The sequence below is a fragment of the Pseudorasbora parva genome, chromosome 4 (genome assembly GCF_024679245.1).
Source record: "Pseudorasbora parva isolate DD20220531a chromosome 4, ASM2467924v1, whole genome shotgun sequence".
Taxonomy (NCBI): Eukaryota; Metazoa; Chordata; class Actinopteri; order Cypriniformes; family Gobionidae; genus Pseudorasbora; species Pseudorasbora parva.
In genome coordinates, this window is record NC_090175.1 from 28,212,525 (window position 1) to 28,239,415 (window position 26,891).

General features: G+C 41.1%; 1 protein-coding gene across 2 annotated transcripts; it reads right to left on the reverse strand.

Annotated features, from left to right (window-relative positions):
* Positions 1-6,495: 6,495 nt before the first annotated feature.
* On the reverse strand, positions 6,496-11,161 carry fgf8b (fibroblast growth factor 8b). 2 transcript variants are annotated; one of them, XM_067442713.1, is made up of 5 exons: positions 10,578-11,161; positions 10,440-10,476; positions 8,941-9,127; positions 7,746-7,852; positions 6,496-7,377 (listed from the first exon to the last, which is right to left on the reverse strand). In XM_067442713.1, the coding sequence occupies exons 1-5, from the start codon at positions 10,607-10,609 to the stop codon at positions 7,102-7,104; spliced, it is 639 nt and encodes a 212-aa protein (XP_067298814.1). In that variant the 5' UTR covers positions 10,610-11,161; the 3' UTR covers positions 6,496-7,101. The 2 variants fall into 2 exon arrangements, with proteins under 2 accessions (XP_067298814.1, XP_067298815.1); XM_067442714.1 differs by lacking the exons at positions 10,440-10,476; positions 10,578-11,161 and adding an exon at positions 9,289-9,374.
* Between the last annotated feature and the right edge of the window lie 15,730 nt (positions 11,162-26,891).

Consider the following 26,891-nt stretch of genomic DNA (forward strand, 5'->3'; position numbering starts at 1 on the left):
AAAGAGTGAGCCCATCCCAGAGACAAGGGCTGAGCCAGCCTAGTCTTCAATGCCTTCATCGCTGCTGGTCCTGCCCAGTTTCGTCGCCCTGAACTAAGCCTGTGATTTTTTTTTCACTGATCCCACCCAGCCTCCCTCTCTCTCCTCCAGGTAATGATTCAGCCAGCCCGTCAACCCCACCTATACTGGTTCCCTTGAGCCTCAACTTCTCCTCTAATGCCACATAGTTGTGTGGATCTGCCTTGGGTCTTCTGGTCTCCAGCTGATCCCATGGCTCCACCTCTAGCTTCTGTGCCAATCACTCCACCTCGGCTTGTCGACCTGTTGGCTTCACCTTGGCTTCACCCTTCCTCGGCTCCACCAGAGACAAGATACTGCTCTACTGGGCTCCCTCATCCCACCGTCTCTGCCTTGGAAAGATTTACTTTGCCTGTGCTATGGACTTATGGGCCTTTACCTATGTTTCATCCCTTCAGCTCCACCAGGCTCTGCCATTGTCCTTAGTCACACTGGACCCACCTCAGGCACTCTGGCTCCCTCTCGGACGTTTCTCCCGTTGCAGCTGCTCCACCTTGGTCTCCAAAGCTACTCTTGGGCCCTGTCCACACGAAGCCAGCGCTTCCCCAATCCGATCTTTTTTTTTCCTTGTTTCAAGAAATATCTGCGTCCACACGAGATTACAAAAACGGACTAAAAACGATGTAGTTTGCATGCCAGGCCAGTGTGTGGCGCTGTAATTCTGCCACAGAAATACACTAAAAACGGAGAAGAAGAGTTGTGGCTAGCTGGGGTAAAGCAGTGGTCGGAGGTGAGGCAAAATCTCACAATAAAATAACAATAAATACATTTGCTACTTAACAGATGTGTTTTATTAATGCCTACACCTACCCCAACCCAAAACATACCCTTACAGGTATGCAGATACGTTAATTAAATGATGCGATATTGATGTGCGCATGCCCAGTGCCCGTAGTTGTATCCCTTACCTCTTTCACCGTGCTGGACGTAGTGTGATGACATCACCGTTTCAGAAAATATACGGATTCACTGTACACACGAAGACGGAAGATGAGCGTTTTCAGATTTATCCGCTTTGGGACCCGGTTTCGAAAAATATCGGATGCATGCTTCTAAAACGCCGGATCCGTGTGGACGAAACGCTGATACGGTACAAAATTTATACGTATACCGCTAAACGCGTCTCCGTGTGGACGGGGCCTTGTTCTCTGCACCCCGTTGGCTCCTCCCACCATCATCTCTGCCCCTAGTCTCCAGCCCTTTGCCAACCTCTTGTCCCCCTCCAGAGCCCCCACCCTCTCTTCACCGGGAAGGGGGTGTAATGTCAAGTCTGTTGGTGTTTCATTTTCACTTTTACTTTTAGTTTACCTCTTCCTTTTAAGGGATACTTCAGCACTGGGAAGATTAATCTATATAAACTGGATCATTCATTTAGTAGAAATGTGATTTTTTTTTTAAAAAAAATTTGGGCTTTCTGGACTGAGAAAAGACAGAAAATGTATTTTGCCTCATGGGGATGAAAAACAACAATTTAGAGAATGCATTGGTTTGCTGCCTGACAAGGCCAAACCCAAAGTTCACACCAAACGCGAATTGAGCGTCAAAATCGCGTGAACATTTTGAATCCATTCGCGCATCCGTAGCTAGTTGGACGCGCATAGAAATCGAGCATTTGAAGCGAAATAGACGCGCGTTAAAGGCGCTCCAGGTGAAATATATTAAGCATTAACAGCCACACATGTGGTTCAGCCAACGCACTACCTGGATTATCTTCACTGCATGTATATTTACATAAAATATTAAGTTATGAAACTTCAATTTGCACTCAGTCAAAATGATTTAGTAGGCAACAATAGATTAATTGGACCAAAGATCGCCCATTAGATGTACACAAGACGAAGTATATGTCATGTTTAACCTCTACATAGACATCCAAGCCAGCGGCGAACACCAGAAGGACTGGCTGACTGACGCAGCTGCTCTCGCTGGGGTTAACGAGCGCTGAGTGCCCGGAGATCGCCTTGATCTCACAACTCCAAAAACGCAAGAGTGTTCTTTTAAATAGGCTCTGTCTATGAGTAAAACATCCTAGGTAAACCACATATTTTAGCTTTAAACAACTACATTATCAACTGAAAAGCATTAAGTGACATTACATTTAGTGACAAAATATCAGTATTTTTTTAATTATATGCAGGGTTTCTCATCACGCGGCAGCAGCAAGCAGGCTCCTCATTGGTTAACGTGGCGTGAATTGACGGCAAAGTTAAACATTTTCAACTCGGGCATAGACACGAATTCGCTTCAAACGCGTGAACGCACAAAAAGCATCACACGCGTATCGCGCAAGACGCTCAATTCACTTCAAATTTGCGTTATTCGCGCAAACTGGACGCGCAAATGAGGTGGAATTGCATCCATCGCGCCGCACGAAAACGTGTCTATCGCGCCGCAGGACCTCCAGACGCGCGTCAACACGCCTTTCCATTGACTTAACATGGAAATCATTCGGTCCAGACACTCTATTCGCGTTTGGTGTGAACATTCCTTTAGGGGGATATGAAGGGGGAAGGGGGGGAGCACGATCATTCGAATATACTCCAGGGTTTCTACTGATACAAAGCCATATGCTAATCACTGAAGTAACCCTTTAAAGGCCCCGTTATTCGCAATTCCATCTTTCAAACTTTAATTAGTGTGAAATGTTGCTGTTAGAGCATAAATAATACATGTAAAATTATAAAGCTCAAAGTTCAATGCCAAGCGAGATATTTTATTTAACAGAAGTTCCCTTTCAAAGCTTGCAGCGAACGGCCGGTTTGAACTACACCCCTGCACTTCCTTCAGGAATGACGTCACTAGAACCGTTTGTTGACTAACCCTCCGCCCACAAGAACACGTAAAATAGGGGGCGTGGTCTTGTTGCTCTCCCACGAGGAGAAGAGCGCACATTCAGCGCTTGCATCTCCCCATTATGGTAAGAGGCGGGACCTTTCCAGGCAAAGTGCGCTAAGCTGCTGTCCAATCACAACACGGGAAGCGCTGACCCAATCAGAACTCATTACGTATTTCTGAAGGAGGGACTTCATAGAACAAGGAAATCATCAGGCCGTTTTTAGGACAGAGAAAACAGCGTTGTACAGATAAGTAAATTGTGTGAAAAATACTGTATTTTTTTACACGCGAAACATGAACTCATGTTATATTGCACACTGTAAACATAATCAAAGCTTCGAAAACACGCGAAAAACGGGACCTTTAAGTTCCTCCTTGCTGTAAGTTCGTTATCAGGTATTGATTGTGCCTAGCACTCTGTTTTGTGGTGTCTGCTCGGTTCTGGGTTACCTGCTTTCGAGCTATATAAACCTTTCATAAATGTATATTTTTTTTATCATTGGACTGAAAAGCTATAGTTTTCCATTTCTGTATATGCTCAGGACTGACAGAGATACTGATTTTGCCTAAGTCTAGGATCAACATGTAAATGTTCATCATTTTGCCATGCATATTGATCAAGTATTCTGATTAAAGAGCCTACCTTTAATTAATGTATACACATTCACTGTGAAGTAATACAGGTGATGATTCAAGATTTTTAAAGCAGTAAACTGTGACTTGCTTTATTTATTCAGTGTCCCATCTCCCATGATGCACCATGGAGCCTAATTTCTGGCATCACTCTTCTGGTTCTGGTGATGGTTGCAACTGTGGGAACATGCCATTGATATGATTAAAAACATACTGACCGTTCACCAGAATCTGCAGCTTTTTGCAGTGTGCTAACCTCACATCGTAACGGCCTTGTATTGACCACAGAAAGACGGAAACCATTGTGCATCATTACACTCTTGTGTTGACAAGCAGTGCTGCGAGCCAAACATCTGCACACATCATTGAAATCTTCTAGGAGCAAAGCAAGAGTCCTGGCGCTGTCTTCGCCACTTCTTGCACTGCCCAAAGATGGCACGCTCCAGTTCACAGCAATATGAGATTCCAGATTCAACCAATACCTAATGTCCGGGGGAGATTGTTGGCCTGAGGTCTGTGAAAAATTATTTAGAAATGTCTTACATGGAAAGAATCAGATGTCTATGGGTTAACTGCTACCGAGAGAGATTCTTATAGTTCCTCCAGTCCTGTTTTCTTAGAGGTACCGGCTCGTCTGACAAACTGGTGACCAGTGGTCTGGACTTTTGGCAGATGTTGACTATTGTCTATAAGTCATTGAATACAATCGGTTCTACAGGAGTGCTATATTGCTAATGTCGTTAGCATTTTAGAGTTATTAATTACTGATACTTTAGCAATGCAGTTTTTGTTCTTGGATGACCGGGTGGTGGTCAATATTTGCTCTGTTTTGTTTTTACATTGTTTTTCTCAAGAAGACTGGATGTCTGGTCCATATTACAGCTTTTTCTTGTAAACATGCAACATGTAAATCACTCAATCACATTTAGCATTTTTTTAAATTTCCAATTCCATTGTCCTGAAGTTAATGTGTTTTGAAATAGTTTTTAGTTAAATGCCAAAGTATTTGCACATTTTATTCTATGACATAAAATACATAATACCTCACTTTCTAACATTTCTAACAAGCGACTAAAAGTGACTGGATTTCACTATACACAACTTTTGATGGATTTTTGCCCAGATTTGCTGTCTGGAGTTGCTGTCTGGAGTCACTCTGAGATTTCACAGAAAATTGTTTATATGATGGGCATACATGAATATGATGGGCACAGACAGACATTTTTTTGCATTAGACTGTGATTCCATCCAGTCTGGAGGATTTCAAACAAATTTTAGAACACATAATTGTTTTTATTTGTCAATGTGTTTATGTTTCATGTATGAGCTTGTTGTTTTCAGAAGGACGTAAAAAAAATTGTGATCATCGGCCGTTTAGTGCAGGATGTCTTTTTTTTTGCCAGTTTTTCTCTGTAACTTTACAATTTGGAAAGTGTATGATGCTTAGTGTTTTATAGTCTGTTCAGATTTTAAAAGTCGTGCAGTGTATTCCAGCCTTTAGTGAACAGACTGCAGCATGACGGTGAGACAACAATTTATGAGTCATAACATTTCAATTAGAATTATCTGAATGCGAACATTGATTGGTTTATATGTAAAATACCTGCATCAATTTGTTGCAGTTGTCTGGTTTATATACTGGTTTTGATTTTTTTTAAAACACTGATATTGTGTTATAATTCTAATTTAGGAAATTTGTGATCAATATGAAGTTAATGTTTTGAAAGACGCAGGCTTAGTATTAGCCAGGCTGTCTTTTGATGTGAACAGAGCAAATCACTAATTTAAATAGTTTTAGTAGGTCAATAAAATCCTTTTTAGATGCTTTTCTATCACAACATGGCTCTGCACATGGAAGCAGTCCAAAGGCCAACTGACAAATCAGAAGTCCTGGGAAAAAGGCGACAGGGCGAAGAGCTCAGCGCTGTGATTTTTGTTCAGTGTCTCTTCTTCCCTTTCTCCCTCCCCATCCTGAGGCCTCAATGGTCATGCTCAACTGCCTCAACAGAGAGACACTCTTTTTTGGCCCTTTTCATTCGTCTGTGCCCCTCTTTGCCTCTTCCCAGCCATTTGCCCTCTTTCAGCCCCTCTCGCCCACATCTCAACCCATAACACCCCCCGAACGTTTTCTCTCCCCCCGAGTCGCTCTTGGTTTCTCTCTCTCGCCCGCCCTCACCCCCTCTGTGTGACTGGGCTTCCTTTTTTGATAGCTGACCCCTCCTTGTGTTATTATTCAGGTCCACCATTGTATAACATGTTTCTTTTCTACGGCGCCTACAAAGGGAGCATTTGATCAGAGGGTTACGGTGCGCGGGTCGCAGAAATGCAACTACACGGTGGTAACCTTTGTTTGGGACAGCAATGGTGGGTTGACCTCATCTCTTCTAAAGCAAAAGGCCCAAGCTATTCAAAGGCCCAGTCTCACTTGCTGAGCACATTCAATCGAGACCGGCCTGTCACAGATATTGCTTCACAGTTATCTGAGGCTCAGGCCTCTTTTTCTGGGAGTTCGACTGCTGGGCCAAAAACATAACAACAGCTATACGGTCCTGGAGGTATACCTCTTGAATAGACCCGAGCATGCCCTTGAGGTTTCTCTCAGGCTGCTGTTGTTGTCAACTGAATAAGCCTGACTCTGAAAGAAACTGGCTCCCAAATTGGCCGACTTGTGTTCCTGGAGGCCTTCGACTTTAACCCACACTTGTCTTGTTCGCGTTCTTGATGCGCCCACACACATACAGTGTGATCTATGAGAGAGCAAGAATTCAACCTGTCAGCTAATGATCGCTGACTCCTTCAAAGCAAATTCAGCGTAGAAGCGCATCTCAAAGGAGTCGAATCAATCACGGTCCGAATTTAAAGTTCCCACAAAAGACGTTTAGGGAGTCAATGAATCACACACTCTATAACCTTGTTAAATCAATACTTTTACATGAATTTAATACACGCTCTAAAATAAATATTTCCAACTTTTTAAGTATCTTACAATCTCCCAATAAAAATATATAGTCATGTACAAACAATAAAGATGCTTTTTGATAACATCACTACACATCGTGGAATCTGTGTGTATCTGAATACGTTTGGGATTTTCAGTAGGTAGCTGCCATGTTCACTGTCAGAAATATATATATGTTTTAATTGTACCTTTAGGGGTTCAACAGCTTGCCGTCGGGACAGTACCCATGACAGCTTACCTTAGAGTAGTAATATATATTTAATCGGAAATTAGGGACTACCCAGTGACAAGCTGTTTTCTGCACATTTTTCTGAAAGTGATTGTGTGTCTTCTGTTTTGTTGTCTTGTTTCATTCCCAGAGATGTGTTGCTCATTATGACAAGGCTTATGGTGTCCTCTGTTCAGTCAACAGTTCAGTCATTGTCCCAGAACAAGCTGTTCAAAGTACAGACGTTCATCTGTACAGCCTCCTTTTTTTCTTTTCTTTTTTTACACAGCATCAGTTCGCCATGATGTTCAGAGCTATGGAAGCGCATAGATTAGATAAACTCAAATTAAGATAGCGCTCCGGTATAAGATATGATAATGCCCTTTTCTCAATTCACGCTTGTGCGTTGATGGTGCTTAGTCCTCTTGTTGAGGGGATATGGGATTAAATCAAAAGGCTTCTTTTCAGTTAACAGGTGTCCTCGAGGAAGACGTTTCATGAAATGGGCCTCTCGCTGGTGCTGCCGGGTCTGCATGGCTTTCCTGGGTCGGCCCTTGCGTGTAAAGGCCATGTACCAGCCTTTGTACTTAGCGTTCTGCAAAGCTGTGTAGTTATTTTCCAGAACAATCTCGGTGAATATGCAGTCCCTGCCACGGCCCTTCCTCTGGCAACAAAAAGAGACAGACAGTGGAGAACTGAAATGACAAACTCAGAAATCTTCTATTCAAGCCTGAGAGATTTATGAGGCTCAGGTTTGTTCACAGGGCATGATGGGATTACCTGTGTCACGATTAGTGCTGTTAGAGACAATTTAGCTGTCTATATTTTATTAAAATCATTCGTATGATTTTGCTGTATTCAGCATTTGGTGGACGCTTTTATCCAAAGTGACAGTACATTACACATTTGATCAGGTCTTGCTTTTCCTGGGAATTTAACCTTGGCATTTGTATCATCAACAGCTCTACTGTTTAAGTTAAAGAATGGTAACTTGTAGATATATTATATGCACATTAACACACTTAAACTCACCCGTCCAATAAGCTTGCCTCTCTTGTTCATGCAAATGTAGTATCCTGTTTTTGCTCCTCTGATTCGAACCCGGCTTCCAAACGTGTCGGTTTCCACAATAAGTTTAGCTGGAAATGTTACAAAGTTTGTTACTTTTACACTTCACTTGAGATACACAATGAATGATGCTTCTAATTGTGTACAGCGAGAGTTTATAATTAATTTAATTGTTTTAATGTAGTCTTGATTGGAATATAGTGTGAAAATAATGCTAATATTGAGTGTAGATGTGTAAATGTGTGTGTGTTAAGCCAAGACTACAAAGAGTAAAAATAAGAGTTACAAAGAAGGGTATAAACCGATGACGCTGACCTCACCTCTCTTCATAAACTGACTCATACGTTGAGTTGTAAAGCTATGAAAATTCCTCGTAAAATGACCCTCCAAAAAAGTGGGCAAAGTGGATGGACTGCACGAGTGGAAAGATGGCTAGACACACAGAAATACTTTGGTGACAGGAATCCATTCCCAGCGGACGCGATTCTAACCACTGTTTTGTTTGGAGAAGAAGTGCTGGAGCTCACTTAAAACAGGTGCCTTACTGTATAGCTTTAAAATTGCATCGAGTTAAAACAAGATTGACTTTTCATTGCCTGTCTGCAGCATCGAGGCATGCTATGAATCATATGTCAACCGTCCATTTAACAGAGAAAAAATAAATAACGCTCGACAAGTGGCAGGAACTTTAGATCATCATCTAAAAAAAATCATCTTGTTAACACTGTGAAGCTGCTTTGAAACTGGACTCGTAAAAAGCGCTATATAAATAAAGGTGATTTGATTTGATTTAAAGTTCACACATAATACAAGAACAGTTGCAATAAACATTTGTTTTGGAAGACGTGAAAGAGGAAAAATAATGATGTTAGAAAATCACATGTCATATTTCTATCCTACAACTTTTATTATATGGAGAACTATTCAGGAAATGTTAAGACGGCAGAGGTAAGATGAGTACTGATGTGTTTTCCAGAACCGAAACGGGTTTCTCTTGAGATTCCCAAACTCAACAATATAGAATCCATTTCAAACTATGCAGGTTACTTTTTGGCAATGACATTTACTGGATATTCTTTAAAGGGGGTTATGCCCTCAAATGACCGTTCTGTCCTATTGTTTAAATCTGACAAAGCAAAATGCAAAAATTGGAACTTGCCATGAATATCTCCATCCTCGCCGTTGGCATTGACCCTCTTATTGCCCAGGACTTGTACATGTTTACCGCTGGTCCTGCTATAGAGCTGATAAGTCCTTGTTAATCTCCGACTCATCCTGTCCGACAGACGACTCTGCTCCGTTACATGGTGCTTAAAATTGGGTACAGAGATGGACTGCATCGTCATCTATAAAAATTTGACAGAAGAACATGCAGATTAATGGTGTATAAACAAAAGAACTACATTATGAGTATGCAATGTGCATATTAGAACAATGACATAATAATTGACTTGCACTTTAACGACAATAAATGTGAAACAATGATTTTGAAGGAATCTATATGTGCCTCTCTAATGAACTGGATGACACAAGATGCTTGGTATTCTCAGGGCAAGTACACAGTCCGCACTCTAAATGACATGCCAATGAGGGTTCGTTTCTACCTACACTGATCTTTCACCCCTGTCTCTCGGGCCCTTTCCCATAATGATTTTCTTTTGTAAGTCAGCTATGTGCCTTGCCCACATGTTAGAGCCATTACTTTTAAAGTGAGGGGTTTACGCCTTTTCAAGATGTTTGACAATTTGCCAATGACTCTATTAATAATGGGTTGTTTGCACGGTTATAACACATTTACCACACACATATAACATCACAGGATTAATGCATGTAAAATATTTAGTGTTTTCAGTGTCTTGCTGATGCTTTACTGGAAAATATTTGTAGGGGAGACATAGCAGTGTTGTAACCTTTTTGCTTTCTGTGAATGTCTGTTAATTAGTTTTTTTTTTTTTTTTGCATTACATAACTCAAACTTTGATACAATATTCCCATTTACCTACAAATTAAAGACATGTATAAATTATGTCTAAAGAGTGAAAATATATTTTGCAACCTGATCCATTCAGGGGATGTAACACTAATAGAAAATATGTTTTTAAGGTTTAAATTTTGTTCATGAATTTATTGTGGTATCCAAGCATTCTTGTTCAAATTATTATAGCCCATGCATGATTTACCCCAGCCCTGTTTTGTTTTAAAACATTTTATCTGAAAATATTAAACATAATTGAACATTGAAATATATGCTAACAACTCTAAAAATGGAAGAGTGCGTTTGCTAACAGTTGTCACACCTGTCCTGTACACTGTCCTATTTTCTTCAGTCATTGTGGGTCCAGTAGAAAAGTTTATGTGGATGTTATATCAAATTAAACAAAACTGCTGATTCAGATGAAACCGGTTGTCCTTTAACATCCATTAACAGCTCAAATAATAAATCTAATGAATCTAAACATTTTACTTATATAGCCTACTTTATTTTATATTTTGTACAGAGACACATGAATAATGCAGTCTTCTCAGGAAGGTGGCTGCCATGTAATGATGATTTCACCCATGTACCTCATTTCTAATTGGTTAAATCTCAATATTGTATAGCTATTAGTTTGACATGCTTGTTTGTAACATAGTACTTCCATAATGCAGAAAACTTACCTGAGTGTAAAAACACAGAGTCATGAATTGAAGGAATCTGAAATAAAAAGGGTTAATTGTGCATTATTATTAGGTTTTAAAATAAAATAAAATATGAGTTTAGCAATGGAATGTCAATATTAAGTGTAGGCTACTTACAGGTAACCTAACCTCGATGATTTTAGCCTCATTGTGAGATTTCCAAACCCTGTCTGATTATTATCCGAGACAATAAGTTCTTCATTAATTCCTCTGTGCGTGTATATAATTGTGTGAAGATGCTCTGTCCATCGGACTTTTCAGGAAAAAAAAGGCAATAAATAAACTGAGTGACAGGACAAAATATAGCCTTCTGGTATTGATAGAATAGGCTATGTGATTTATTCCTCCACTGAGTCCATGTCAAATGAATCCGTCAAGCAATTTGTATTCCTAGAAGTTCAAGCACCTTACAGGAGACTGTTCTCGCAAACATAATTCATGAACGATGTCCAATTACAGCGAAAATAAGAAAAATAAAACATTCTTCACTGAAAATCACCGACAAGATCCGGCAGCGTGCGCGCGCCCATGTTGAGACTTTGTATTAGCCTACGTTTCCTCGCGTTAATTATCTCCAGGACTGAACTGATATATAGCTAAATGTCACTGGAAGAGACTGAAGTCAAATTCGGGTTGATAAACTGTGATGTTTCTCTGGCGAGAGGCTAAGAGCAGAAGCTTCACTGTGTCGCTCTCCACTTTCAAACTCCCAATGTCAAACCCACTCTTCACGTGTCTGACTCCCGTTACCTCCACTGAAGTGCCATCCCACTCTTCAACATTTCGGCTAAATTCCTTCAGACATTCGTTTAACCTGTACCATTACAAGAAGAGTTTCGGCTATACAGTTAAACAAACAGTGGATTTTTTTTTTGTCTCAATTTTATGAACAATTAAAAATAAACTGTACATGTTTATTGGCTATTGTCCTAAACAAATACCTTATAGTGTTTGAAAATGGGATTCGTTTGTTATGCTTTTTAGATAAGAATTAGATTAATAGTAAAAAAAAAAAAAAAAAAAAAAAAAGTAAATAGTAGCTAAAAAAAAAAGATTTTAAAAACTATTGTTATGATAATTAACAAATACAACGAATGTAATTACCTGACTGTTACATTTGTGATCAAAATTTACGTTTGAATTAGATTTGTCTAAAACGATTTGATGTATTTTAAACAAACGTTTGTGCCAAAGCTGCATAAAATAAATCGTACAAAACACATAATGCATACACAACTCTTTAGCCTACATATATCTTATGATATTGTTGTCTTAAAAAATAAAAATAAAAATTATTTTTCTTTTTCTTTCTGGGATATTGCTTGTATTGTGTTATATATATTTCATTATTATTATTATTATTATTATTATTATTATTATTTATTTATTTATTTATTTATTTATTTATTTTTGTTTATTTTTCATGTACACTGGTCAGAAATAAATTTCACTTTTTTACTAGTTATTTTCAAGACATTTTTTTTTTGTATTATTAAACTATCTTATGAGTAACATTCTTGTTTGCTTAGTTGGGGAAAAGAGTGATTTAAAGGGTTAACATGCACAAATATAATAACCTGAAAACTCACATTGTTACATTACCTCTTTATCATAAAAAATATGCGGTTTTTTTCAGTAGTTAATGTTACATGCATAACATTACCTGCAAAATCATGACCGACTTAATACTCATATATTTGACATATTATGCAGGTTTTGAGTTTGTCCATGTTTGGAGTTTGCATTTGATCTCCTTTTCTGTTGTGTGTTTTTAGGTTGGTTTTCTTGTTCTGTTAATTTGTCCTGTTTTGTTGCCTGTTAGTCTCCTAGGTTACAATGGTTTCGATTTAGTTGTCACAGGTGTTTCACATTTCCTTGATTGGTTTGTTCTGTCTAAGCCCTGTGTGTCTTTCTATGTTGTGTTAAGTTGGTTGGTTTGCTCCTGATCGTGAGTATTATGTGAAGATTTTAGTTTGTTTCTCAGTAAAGACTACTTCACTTAGATCCTGCTTTGTCTCTGCTGCATCCATGTGAAATATACATATGCGGAAAGTATTCAGACCTTAAATATTTCACTCTTTGTTATATTGCAGCCGTTTGCTAAAATCATTGCTAAAATCAAGTAATTTTTTCTCATGAATGTACACACAGCACCCCATATTGATAGAAAAAACACAGAATTGTTGACATTTTTGCCGATTTATTAAAAATGAAAAAATGAAATATCACATGGTCCTAAGAATTCAGACCCTTTGCTGTGACACTCATTTATTTAGTAACTATGTAAGAAATGTATTTCAATTAATCATAAAATGGCCCTCATATGTCACTAGACATTAAGAAATCATGTTAATTTCAAATATTTATATCACTGGCAACAGTAGTCCGGCCAGGATATGGTCATTTAAAAGTTGTTGTTGCAGCCCTCAACTGATGTTGATGTTGTCATGTTGTGTTTTGGCCTGAAGTTCCACCCTCCACCTATCTACCAATCACGAAGTCAGTAGTGTTTCTGTGTTCGGGTTGCCAGATCTGCTCTAGTTACTACAGCAGCAGCTACAAATGCTCCTCAAGGATCCTGCAGCCTACCTGGCAACCACACTTTTTCTTCACAAAAAGAGTACATACTTTTAGGACGTAGTATAAGTAGGCGAATTGGGACGCAGCATGGTACTGCAATCACTATCCCCTTCGCCTACTTATACTACGTCCTAAAAGTATGTACTCTTTTTGTGAAGAAAAAGTATATACTTTTGAGTGTGTAGGAGAAAAGTATGCAAGCTTCGGGACATACTACTTCGCCATCTTTAACGGACTCTGTCGCTTAGTTACGTGCATCCCGTCACCATTTATCTGCCCTGTCAATCATCGTCAGATTCATCACAGTTCAAATCCTTCACATTCAGTTTAATCTCCTACCTTATCGGAGAGAAATGTAGCTGCTCGTTGATCTGCCATTTGTGGATCTTTAATGCAGAGACTCCTCGTGGGTTTGCAGTTTAAATATAATGATGCATTTAAAAGTTAATGGCCAAACGTGTCATTGCAAAAGTTCACAATGCTGCTGCATGTGAAATATAATGTGGACAACACTGAATAAATATATTTTTGTCAGGTTAAATATTGATAGTTGGTCACTCAAACCCCTTTATTTAAACTTCTCTACTTAACCGTCGAACTCGCACATCCGTCATGTTTGTAGTTTATAACGCTTTTTATCCGCGTTTGTAGTTCTAATCAAATCCTCGTCCAACTCGCAATGGGTTGTGGGCAATATCAGCCGTTAGAGTGCCCATCGATCCATACTGTGAATTCGGACCGGAAATAGTAAACCATCCGGGAATCTTTGGAATACTCTTTTCAACATACTACGATTTGGGACATACTAATTCTATTTTCGAATACTATTTAGGATGGATAGTATGTGAATTGGGACGCAGGGCCAGTTTTGGTCACAATCTTACACACACTTCCTTTTAACTCAGGTGCTTTCCATTTCTTCTGATAATCGCTGAGATGGTTCTACACCTTCATTTGAGACCAGCTGTGTTTGATTATACTGATTGGACTTGATTAGGAAAGCCACACACCTGTCAATATAACCCCTTACAGCTCACAGTGCATGTCAGAATAAATGTGGTCAAAGGAACTGCCTGAAGAGCTCAGAGACAGAATTGTGGTAAGGCACAGATCTGGCCAAGGTTACAAAAAATGTTTTGCTGCACTTAAAGGAAGTCAATCAATCAATCAACTTTATTTATGTAGCACTTTTACAATGACAATTGTTTCAAAGCAGCTTCACAGTGTTAAACAGGGCAATGTTGCAACAGAATTTGATTTGGCTGTGGAAGTGTATGTATTATTGTGGCCAAAACTGGTTCTGCAATCTCTTTCAAATGACTGTAGAACATTGTATCCCCTCTCCCCCTCCCCCTGACTCGAGGTTGCCAGATAGGCTGCAGGATCCAGCAGGTTCGTTTGTCGCTGCAGCTGTGGTAACTAGAGCAGATCTGGTAACCTGGATGCAGAAACACTACTGACTTCGTGATTGGTAGATAGGTGGAGGGTGGAGCTTCAGGCCAAAACACAACATGACAACATCAACATCAGTTGAGGGCTGCAACAACAACTTTTAAATGACAATATCCTGGCCGGACTACTGTTGTCAGTGCTATAAATATTTGAAATTAACATGGATTCTTAATGTCTAGTAACATATCAGGGCCATTTTATGATTAATTGAAATACATTTCTTACACAGTTCCTTTAAGGTTCCTAAAAGCACAGTGGCCTCCATAATCCTTAAATGGAAGACGTTTGAGAAGACCAGAACCCTTCCTAGAGCTGGGCACCTGAAAACTGAGCTATCGGGAGAGCCTTGGTGAGAGAGGTAAAGAAGATTTTAAAGATCACTGTGGCTGAGCTCAAGAGATGCAGTCGGGAGATGGGAAAATGAGTAACACCGTGACTGTTCTTGAATGGCCCAGCCAGAGCCCTGACTCAAATCCAATTGAGCATCTCTGGAGAAATCTGAAAATAGTTGTCCACCAACATTTACCATCCAACCTGACAGAACAGGAGAGGATCTGTGAGGAGGAATGGCAGAGGATCCCCAAATCCAGGTGTGAAAAACTTCCCAAAAAGGCTTATGGCTGTATTAGAAACTAAATACTGAACAAAGGGTCTAAATACTTTTAGAAAAAACTACTTTAAAAAACTTTACTTTTTTAAATCAGCAAAAATGTCAATAATTCTGTGTTTTTTCTGTCAAATGGGGTGCTGTGTGTAATGAGAAAAAACTTAAATGATTTTAGTAAATGGCTGCAATATAACAAAGAGTGAAAAATTGAATTGAAGGGGGTCTAAATACTTTCCGTACCCACTATCTATCTATCTATCTATCTATCTATCTATCTATCTATCTATCTATCTATATATATATATATATATATATATATATATATATATATATATATATATATATACACACTCACCTAGAGGATTATTAGGAACACCATACTAAAACTGTGTTTGACCCCCTTTCGCCATAAGAACTGCCTTAATTCTATATGACATTGATTCAACAAGGTGCTGAAAGCATTCTTTAGAAATGTTGGCCCATATTGATAGGATAGCATCTTGCAATTGATGGAGATTTGTGGGATGAACATCAAGGGCACAAAGCTCCCGTTCCACCACATCCCAAAGATGCTCTATTGGGTTGAGATCTGGTGACTGTGGGGGCCATTTTAGTACAGTGAACTAATTGTCATGTTCAAGAAACCAGTTTGAAATGATTCGAGCTTTGTGATATGGTGCATTATCCTGCTGGAAGTAGCCATCAGAGGATGGGTACATGGTGGTCATAAAGAGATGGACACGGTAAGAAACAATGGTCAGGTAGACCGTGGCATTTAAACGATGCACAATTGGCACTAAGGGGCCTAAAGTGTGCCAAGAAAACATCCCCCACACCATTTCACCATCACCCCCAGCCTGCACAGTGGTAACAAGGCATGATTGATCCATGTTCTCATTCTGTTTACGCCAAATTCTGACTCTACATCTGAATGTCTCAACAGAAATCGAGACTCATCAGACCAGGCAACATTTTTCCAGTCTTCAACTGTCCAATTTTGGTGAGCTTGTACAAATTGTAGGCTCTTTTTCCTATTTGCATTGGAGATGAGTGGTACCCAGTGGGGTCTTCTGCTGCTGTAGCCCATCCGCCTAGATGGTTGTGCGTGTTGTGGTTTCACAAATGCTTTGCTGCATACCTCGGTTTAATGAGTGGTTATTTCAGTCAAAGTTGCTCTTCTGTGAGCTTGAATCAGTCAGCCCATTCTCCTCTGACCTCTAGCACCAACGAGGCATTTTTGCCCGACTGCTACATACAGGATTTTTTTTTGCTTTTTCACACCATTCTTTGTAAACCCTAGAAATGGTTGTGCGTGAAAATCCCAGGAACTGAGCAGATTGTGAAATACTCAGACAGGCCCGTCTGGCACCAACAATCATGCCACGCTCAAAAATGCTTAAATCACCTTTCTTTCCCATTCTGAAATTCAGTTTGGAATTCAGAAGATTGTCTTGACCAGGACCGCACCCCTAAATGCATTGAAGCATGAGTTGTTTCACTATATAAATATAAGGAGGCATAAAAGCCTAAATCCCTTAATCATTTATCACAATGAGTGAAACCAAAGAATATAGTTCTGATGTGCAGCAAAAGATTGTTTAGCTTCAAAAAATAGAAAGAGGCTGTAGGAAAATAGCTAAAGCATTGAAAATCCCAATTTCCACCATCAGGGCAATAATTAAGAAGATCCATTTAATTAAAGATGTTACAAATCTGCCTGAAAGAGGACGTGTGTGTATATTGTCCTAATGCACGTGAGGAGGAATGTTGTGCACAAAGAATCTCCAAGGATCACAGATGAAGAATTGCAGAGATTAGTTGAGTCTTGGGGTCAGAAAGCCTAAAAAAAAATGTTCAAACAACCCCTACATCACTACATGTTGAGAACATTCAACATCACCACATTCAAGAAAAATCCTCCTCGCTCATCCAGAAACAAACTCCAGCATATTCAGTTGTCAGACACGACTGGAAAGTCAAAAGGGAACTGGTTCTGTGGTCAGATGAAACTATAAAATAGCTTTTTGGCAGCAAATCTTCCAGATGGCTTTGGTGCAAACAGGGATAAAAAGTTACCCATTCCCACGGCTAAAAATACCACTGGATCTTTAATGTTGTGGGCCTATTTTTTTGCTGGAGGTCCTGGACATCTTGTTCAGATACATGGTATCATGGATTCTAGCAAATACCAAAAGATAAAATATCAAAACCTGATGGATTCTGCTTGAAATCATATAATGGGCCGTGGTTGGATCTCCCATCAGGACAACGATCCAAAACAAACATCAAAATCAACGCACAAATGTTTCACTGGACATAAAATGAAGCTTCTGCTATGGCCATCCCACTCCTGACCTGAACCCTGTAGAAGATGTGTGGCTGAACTGAAGATAAGAAGCACCAACATGGAGCTGGGAATCTGAAGGATCTGGAGAGAGTCAGTATGGAGGAATGGTCTCTGATCTCTTGTCAGGTGTTCTCCAAACTCATCAGGGATTACAGAAGAAGACTAAGAGATGTTATCTTGGGAAAAGGAGGTTGCAAAAAGTATTTAATAAAAGGGTACCAACAATTGTGGCCAACTTGTTTTGGAGAAAATCATTAATTTCATAATGTGATTTACTCCTCATTTTCAATTATTTTACTTTAATGAAAGGTTATATTTTTGTTAATTTTTTAATAAAAGATCAAAAAGATAAGCTATGCAGATTTTTTTTTTACAGCCATATTTGATCATATTTACCAGGGGTACCAACAGCTTTGACCACGACTATACATTTATCATTGTCGTTATTTAAGTACACCTCCCGACAAAGAAACCTAGACCCTAATATATATTTTTTTTACATTCTCCCACAAGGAAAAGGGGAAAATTGCAAAGATTCTGTTATCCAGATTATACCCTGGCTGCCTGTAAGACTTTGCTTCACTGTGCCTTTGTGGTGACCCCAGTTTTTTTTTCTTTTTTTTATTCACACACACTACATGTGTAAGTAATATACACTCCACGAGAGTACTAGACTTCAGATGTTTATAACTAATGGCTAGACATATGTTGTACTACAGCTTAGTTAACTTTGATACATTAGATCCACCAAAAAACAAAGCATTTAAGTTCAGATATTTCAGGGAGGAATTGAAAAGTCTTAGTCTGCAGCCTATACTATTTTTTAAAATGTAATATTTTAAGGTCATACATGCTTCCATCAGCATGCAATAAATGTCTTAATGCAATGCTGATTTGTCACAAAGTAATGGCCTCATCACTGGACTAGAATCCATTGGCATAGGTCAATTGCATATTGAGATGTCTTCATCTGCTATTGGGCTTTTCCCTTTCAAATAAAGGGTTTACTCTTGCCTTATATATGCTCATATCCTGCAATGACCATAACACGGGTCACTGCAAGTACCACCAATCTCAGACTGAGACTATAATTCTCATGCATGACTCAAAACCCAAAAAAGAATGATTTTCACACCTTTGAGCACACATAGGAACGATAAACCAGCTGCTAAGCAGCATAGAAAGTGTCATTATTGCTATTGGTTTAATTCTGTCCCATAAATTACTCATATCAGCCTGTGTGCTGGCTTAGAGGGTGAGAATGTACCTGATTGATTAGTTCCAGAGGGAGACGGCCACAAGTGATTTTGCCACCTGGAATGATTCAGTGTACTAGTTAGTTAGCCAGGTTCTACAGCAGATATTTACACTGAATTTGTGTATTTAAAACTTGTTCAGGTCATGTCTGGGATTTAAATGTGTTTAATGCAATCAAATATGTTAAGGTAAAGCCTACTGAAAGTGCTCATTTGATTGAAATCATGTTTAGAATATGCTTATTTATGAGAATAGAAACTTTTAGACTATAAATGAAAATATCTTTTTTTTTTTACCTTTAACTTTTTGCTGTCACGTTATATGTGTGTTCTGTTTTGGTTTAGATCTAGTTTCTGTACCTGTTTCCTTTATTCCCATTGTCCTGCCACTAGTTTGTTTACTGATTGTTACGCTCCTGTTACAGATTCTGTTGATTAGCCTCCCTTGTGTATTTAAGCCTTCGGGTCTCACAGGTCTTTGTTTGGTGTTGATTGCCGTCCAAGTTATGCATGGTTGTTTTGCTAAGCTTTCTTCTGTAATTTCCTGAGGTAATTTTTTTTCTTTCATTTTTTTTTTTTTTTTTTTTTTTTTTGATAACATACTTTTAGTTAAATTCTCCATTGTCGTATGCTCTCTACAGCCACAGTGATTTCCACAGATGTCAAATGTCTTCACTCATTTCTATTTAATTCATCGCTAACAGTAACAATAAGGTTTATTAACACTATAGGATTAGTTAACTTTAAAATATTAGCCCATGATTTACTCACCCTTAAGCCATCCTAGGTGTATGACATACCTCTTTCAGATATCGGAGTTGTATTAATAAATATCCTGATGCTTCCAAGTTTTATAATGGCAGTGGCGGGGTCCATTGAGTTTGAAGCTCAAGAAGTACATCTAATGCTGTCATTGTTTTACTCAACCCCGTGTTCCTCTAAACCCCTAAGACTTAACTTCTTAACACTTAACACTTCTTAACATTGCTAATATTCTCTCCTTTTTTGTGCATCCAAATCTTAAAGGAACATTCCACTTTTTGAAGGCTTATTTTCCAAGTCCCTTAGAGTTAAACAGTTGAGTTTTACCGTTTTTGACTCCATTCAGCCGATCTCTGTATCTGGCGGTTGCACTTTTAGCATAGCTTAGCATACATCATTGAATCGTATTAGACCATTAGCATCGTGCTCAAAAATTACCAAAGACTTTCACACTGCACGCAGATGCTGTCCGTCATTCCATTCCAGGTGCAGTGCGTCTGTAGCAGTGCGGCGATTACCGAGTACATTTTTTGCTGTGTTGCACTGCTGCATTAAAGTGACAGAGCATTGTTCGCATTAACAACCAACATCAACCAGCAGCCATATCACCCTATAGCCCAAGACTGGTTTCCCACTGAAGCTAAGCAGGGCTGAGCCTGGTCAGTACCTGGATGGGAGACCAACTGGGAAAACCAGGTAGCTGCTGGTAGAGGTGTTAGTGAGGCCAGCAGGGGGTGCTCACCCTGTGGTCTGTGTGGGTCCTAACACCCCAGTATAGTGATGGGGACACTATACTGACAAAGAGCACCGTCTTTCGGATGAGACGTTAAACCGAGGTCCTGACTCTCTGTGGTCATTAAAAGTCCCAGGATGTCCTTCGATAAAGAGTAAGGGTGTAACCCCGGCATCCTGGCAAAATTTGCCCATTGGCCTCTGTCCATCATGGCCTCCTAATAATCCCCATATCCTGATTGGCTTCATCACTCGGTCTCCTCTCCACCAATCAGCTGGTGTGTGGTGAGCGTTCTGGCGCAATGTGGCTGCCGTCGCATCATCCAGGTGGATGCTGCACATTGGTGGTGGTTGAGGAGATTCCCCCCTTCTATGTAAAGCGCTTTGAGTGCCTTGAAAAGCGCTATATAAATCGAATTTCTAGTAATTTCACCACAGATGCATATAATTTAAAATATAAGCTACTCTTGTTTCAAAGTTCAACACATGATTTTTTTTTTCTCGGGTAAAGCAAGGAAACAAAACCTTACCTGGCATTCAGGTTAAAAAAAAGTGCCATAATGGATAGCACTAGTCCTTTCTTTGAGGTGGGAAACCTGCATTCTTTATGACCTGCAGGATTTCTTTTAAAAGGGTTTAAGAATGAAAGAAAAGATAGGAGACTGATGTTTTTTAATAGCCTTTTTAAATGTTTGTTTAGTTGCTTCTGTTGCTCTCCTCATTTGTAAGTTGTTTTAGATAAAAGCGTCTACTTAATGATTAAATGGCGGAGTCCTCTCTGGACTGGGGCCAGGAGGCGGAGTCCTCTCTGGAATGGAGACAGGAGGCGGTGTCCTCTCTGGACTGGAGACAGGAGGCGGAGTCCTCTCTGGACTGGAGACAGTAGGCGGAGTCCTCTCTGGACTGGAGACAGGAGGCGGAGTCCTCTCTGGACTGGAGACAGGAGGCGGAGTCCTTTCTGGACTGGAAACAGGAGGCAGAGTCCTCTCTGGACTAGAGACAGGAGGCAGAGTCCTCTCTGGACTGGAGACAGGAGGCGGAGTCCTCTCTGGACTGGGGCCAGGAGGCGGAGCCCTCTCTGGACTGGAAACAGGAGGTGGAGTCCTCTCTGGACTGGAGACAGGAGGCGGAGTCCTCTCTGGACTGGAGACAGGAGGCGGAGTCCTCTCTGGACTGGAGACAGTAGGCGGAGTCCTCTCTGGACTGGAGACAGGAGGCGGAGTCCTCTCTGGACTGGAGACAGGAGGCGGAGTCCTTTCTGGACTGGAGACAGGAGGCAGAGTCCTCTCTGGACTGGAGACAGGAGGCGGAGTCCTCTCTGGACTGGGGCCAGGAGGCGGAGCCCTCTCTGGACTGGAAACAGGAGGTGGAGTCCTCTCTGGACTGGAGACAGGAGGCGGAGTCCTCTCTGGACTGGAGACAGGAGGCGGAGTCCTCTCTGGACTGGAGACAGGAGGCGGAGTCCTCTCTGGACTGGAAACAGGAGGCGGAGTCCTCTCTGGACTGGAGACAGGAGGCAGAGTCCTCTCTGGACTGGAGACAGGAGGCAGAGTCCTCTCTGAACTGGAGACAGGAGGCAGAGTCATCTCCCAGGAGAATGTCCGCAGGAGATGTCGCAGAACTCATGACGTGGACATCAGATGTCGCTGGACTCTCATCAGGGACAGGAGATGTCACAGGTCACCAGACAGGATTGGCGACATCACGGGAGAGTAGATGGAGACTGGAGCTGGTTCTGTCCAGAAGTCATCAATTGCTGGCTCTGGTGTTACTGGAGTTGGACTAGTGAGCTTGTCCTCTGCAAGGCTGATGGTTTAAAGGGAATGGTGTAAGCTCAGCAGCACCCACTCGTCAAACTCCACAAAGTCCCCTCGAGGTCCAACACTGGCCAGGCATGCCCTAGTCTCCGTATTCAAGCGGGCTAAGCAAAAGGTGCACCGGAATTGTCTGGGAAGTTGGTGAGGCATGCCAGGTCAATGAACATATGGGTGTGAGCCTCAAGGGAAAGAGTCTCTTGCTCTAAACGAAGTATATGCACTGCTGCAGCAATATTCTGGAGTCTAGTCATCTGTAATGGTTAGGTGGACCAGGAACAGGCTAAAAACTCAGAAGAACAAAATACAAACTTAAACTTTAATAATGCTGCTCAGGAACAAATAAAGGGCAGGGAAACACGCTCCAACATAATAGTGACTAGACCAAGACTGAGTGAACAAGAGGAACTTAAATAGCAGACAGAAACAAGATAGTTAACTAAACACAGCTGAACAGAACTAAATTAAAGAGGGTAACAGGAAACAGACAAGTGGTGGGAAGACTAAGACAAAAGTACATGTTACAAAAACAGTGTCTCTTTTATTTAATCCTATCTTTTTCTCAGCTTTTAAACACCTTCTACAACAATATATTCAGGGCGAGGAGCTTGTTTTCTTTTTTGTTCTTCCTCACTCTAACTCTTTGTGGTCAAACTGCCAAAATAATTCAGCAGTGGTTAACCAAGAGTCATGCTTTTGTCAAGTTTGTGGGGGAACCCGAAGGTACATTTTAATATCACAGCCATGTTTTAATTCAAACATGTTTTTCCCCCATATACTCTTGCTTAACCAGGTCTGCCATCTGGTCATTTAGTGGTTGATGCTCTTCCAAACATTGTACCTGTCCTTCTAAATAGCAGCGGGAAAATAAAATAGTGAGACATAGTGAAACAAAAACCCTGGCACACGGATCTCTGGTTATTCTTAGAGGAAGAGGGGAATGAGTAAATGTCTGAAGCAGCTAATATGAGCCCACTCCATTAAGTAAAGTATTATTCACTCCACTTGATTCCAAGTATAAATATACACCACTGTGAGTCTGTGAGACAGAGAAAGAGAGAGAGTGGTGGAAACGTAGACACCATGGAGGAAACTTAAAGCGGAATGTGCCTTGAATGTGGAAATAAAGTTGGAAGTAGATCACAGGTGTCATCCAGTAACACTAATCACAATATATGCTTTTAGATGATACATGTTGTCAGAGGCTGTTCTAAACACACTGAATTCAGCCATAATTGTACCTTAACTGGCTGAATAGCAGACATGTGTTATTGCTTTTAGCACAATCAAATCTAATGGAACTGTCCATAACACTTTATAATAACTATATTGTAATAAAGTTCTTTCAAATAATTTGCAAACTATTAGTTTATAGAAAATTCATATTTTATAGACTGTAGTAAATACATTAATAGACTACATAGAAATAGTGAGTTCTTCATTCATTGTCACTGTAATTAACAATTTATTATTGTTTAATTAGTTCACATGTAAATAGTTAGAGAACGCTTTGTTAATTAACTTAACAGTTTTCAGGTCACGGAAAATGGAAAAATGTTTAAATTAATTAAGTGCTTTAAATTGCATTCATATTTAGTGTTCCATAACATTTTTTGCAAATATTAACCTAGCCCTAATCCTTACTGATGTATTTTAACAATGTGATTGTAATGCATTGTAATGCAATACAGAGGCAGAAACTATAGTTCTTGTCTCAAGCAGGATTAGAACCCCAGTCCCCTGGACACAGAGCTGATGTGCTTCCTGAGTGAGCTAACTCAAGGTTGGGGATTTTGAGACCCAAGTGCAGAAGAAAGGGCAAAAATATTGAGGAAACGAGTGGCATAAACTTCAAGTAGCTTTTACTTTGTAGATTGATCAAAAACAAAGTACAAACAAAAAAACTAGCATCAAAGCTTTCAATGGTCCCAAAAAGGAAAACAAAACAAGCACAATGGCTCATAAAAAGACTCACGGAATGCACTGGGATACACTGGTAGGTAGGCTCAAGACTGAACAAAAAACAATGACTGAAGGCAAACTTAAATAGGCCCTAACACAGGTGAGTATCATCAACATTGATTGTTAAGTAAAATAAAGAGTTCTTGCTGATGGTTTCCCCCTGGCAACTGGCAGGAGGATTGCAGGCAAAAGACCTCCTGCGCCCCCTTGTGACTGGGAGCCATGCCGCTGATCATGGCAGGAGTGTGACCCCTAGTGGCTGGAGGAAATATTGCTGGCTAAAGTCTTACAGGAGCCCCCTCTTGATGAACGGCTCCTGACGTTCTTTTTAGTGCAGTTCAACTGTTGTCTGTGGAAGTCCCTGATGAGGTCTGGGTCCAGTATGTCTCTAGCTGGTACCCACGAACGCTCCTCTGGACCATAGCCTTGTCAGTCAACCAAATACTGGACCCCTCCTCGTACTTTGCACATGTTCAATAATCTGTGCACAGAGTAAACCCGTTGCCCCTCCACCATCCGAGGAACTGGAGGTAGTCTACCTACAGGAGACAAAGGAGAGTAGATGACAGGTTTGAGGCATGAGACATGGAATGTGGGGTGTATGCGCATGGACCTGGGCAATAAGACACCGGATTTATTTTCTTGAGAACCTTGAAAGGTCCAATGTATTTAGGACCTAGTTTCCGTGACTCGAGGCGCAATGGCAGATTCCTGGTAGAAAGCCATACTCTCTGTCCAGGACGGAATGATGGCCCTATCCGCCTACGTCGATTGGCCTGTTTCTGTTGTTCTCGGGATGACTTTAACAGGGCTGCTCGAGCTCTCCGCCAGATCCCCCGGCACCTCCGGACTAACTGGGCTGTTGCTGGAACCTGTGCTTGGGCGTCCTGTTCAGAAAACATAGAGGGGGGGAACCCAAACTGGCATTCAAATGGAGACATACCCAGTGACGTGTGATGGAGAGTGTATGGGCAAATTCTGCCCAGACCAACTGGGAACTCCATGTGCTCGGGTTATGGGAGACCAGACACCTGAGGGTCTTTTCAATCTCCTGGTTCACTCTCTCTGTCTGACCATTGGATTGGGGATGAAACCCTGAAGACAAGCTGATGGTGGAACCGATTAGATGTCCAAAAGCCTTCCAGAATCTTGAGGTAAACTGGGAACCCCGATCAGTGACCATATCCTGAGGAAAACCATGAATTCTGAAGACATGTTGCATGAGAAGTTCTGCCGTCTGGTCTGCTGTAGGAATTTTAGAGGTGGGAATGACATGCCTTAGAAAATCTGTCGACTACTATGAGAATCACTGTGCACTGTGTTACCTTGGGAGTTGGGAAGGCCAGTAACAAAATCCATGGATATGTGAGACCAAGGTCGTCTCGGGATAGGGAGGGGATGTAGTTTACCTTGAGGGAGGGCTCTAGGTTCCTTATTCTGGGCACAGGTGGAACATGCAGCAACAAATCTCCTGACATCATTTACTATGTTGGGCCACCAGAACTTGGATTGAATCCGTCTCAGGGTTCTAAGGACTCCTGGATGTCCAGATGAAAGTGCTGCATGACCCCACTGCAGTACTTTGGACCTGATAGTGTTTGGCACAAAGAGGAGACCCGATGGGCCATTACCTGGGTCAGGTTGGCGATGTTGAGCCTTTTGTACTGCTGTCACCAAGTCCCACCGGATGCCTGCCAGCACTTTGGAACTTGGTATAATGGGTTCCGACCTGTCCTCCTCTCCCTGAGATGCGAACTGCCTTGACAGAGCATCAGGCTTTGTATTCTTGGAACCGGGTCAGTAAGAGAGGACAAAGTTAAAACGGTTAAAGAACAGGGCCCACCGAGCTTGGCGAGGATTCAACCTATTGGCTCCCTGGATGTAGGTGAGGTTCTTGTGGTCTGTCCATATCAGAAATGGGTGTTTTGCCCCCTCCAGCCAGTGCCTCCATTCTTCAAGTGCCAGCTTAACCGCCAGCAGCTCCCGATTCCCAATATCATAATTTTTCTCAGCTGATGTCAGTCGTCTTGAAAAGAAGGCACAAGGATGGAGTTTATTATCCCTAGTCGCTCTCTGGGATAGAACAGCTCCCACACCCACATCTGATGCATCCACCTCCACAATAAAGGGCAACTCAGGATCTGGTAGAGTCAATATGGGAGTTGAAGTAAATAGCTGTTTGAGTTGTTCAAATGACTGGTTAGCCTTCTCGGTCCACTGGAAGGGTGTGCCAGACCTCCTGGTGAGAGCTGTGAGGGGTTCTGCAATGGAACTGAAGCCTCGAATAAACCTCCTATGAAAGTTGGCAAAACCCAGGAAGCATTGGACTTGTTTCAATGAATCAGGGCGGGGCCACTCCAGGACTGCACGAACCTTGCTGGGATCCATCTGTACACTGCCACATGAAAGGATGAAACCCAAGAAAGAGACCGTAGTGACATGAAACTCACTTTTCTCTAGCTTGACGAAGAGGTTGTTAAGGAGCAGACGAGATAGAACCTGCTGAACATGTAGAATGTGGTCTTCGTAACTCTGGGAAAATATTAAGATATCATCGAGATATACAAACACACATTGGTTCAACATTTCTCTCAGGACATCATTGATAAAGGCTTGGAAGACGGCCGGGGCATTAGCTAGCCCGAAGGGCATTACCCGATACTCGTAATGCCCCGTAGGGGTGTTGAAAGCCGTCTTCCATTCATCCCCCTCCCGGATTCTCACCAGGTGGTACGCATTCCGGAGGTCTAACTTAGTGAAGATGGTAGCGCCCTGGAGGAGTTCAAAGGCTGTGGCCATCAGTGGCAGTGGATATCGATTCTTTACTGTGATGTTGTTTAGGCCACGATAGTCAATGCATGGCCGGAGACCGCCATCCTTCTTTTCTACGAAAAAGAAGCCAGCCCCCGCAGGTGATGT

Bases quoted from the DNA above. Each gene is read 5' to 3' on its own strand.
- fgf8b (XM_067442713.1), bottom strand. From the start codon at position 10,609: ATGAGGCTAAAATCATCGAGGTTAGGTTACCT. The intron at 9,128-10,439 runs GTAAGTTTTCTG...AAATTTTTATAG, and splicing joins CTCTGTGTTTTTACACTCAG to ATGACGATGCAGTCCATCTC. The intron at 7,378-7,745 runs GTGAGTTTAAGT...TTTTGTTGCCAG, and splicing joins GAGGCAAGCTTATTGGACGG to AGGAAGGGCCGTGGCAGGGA.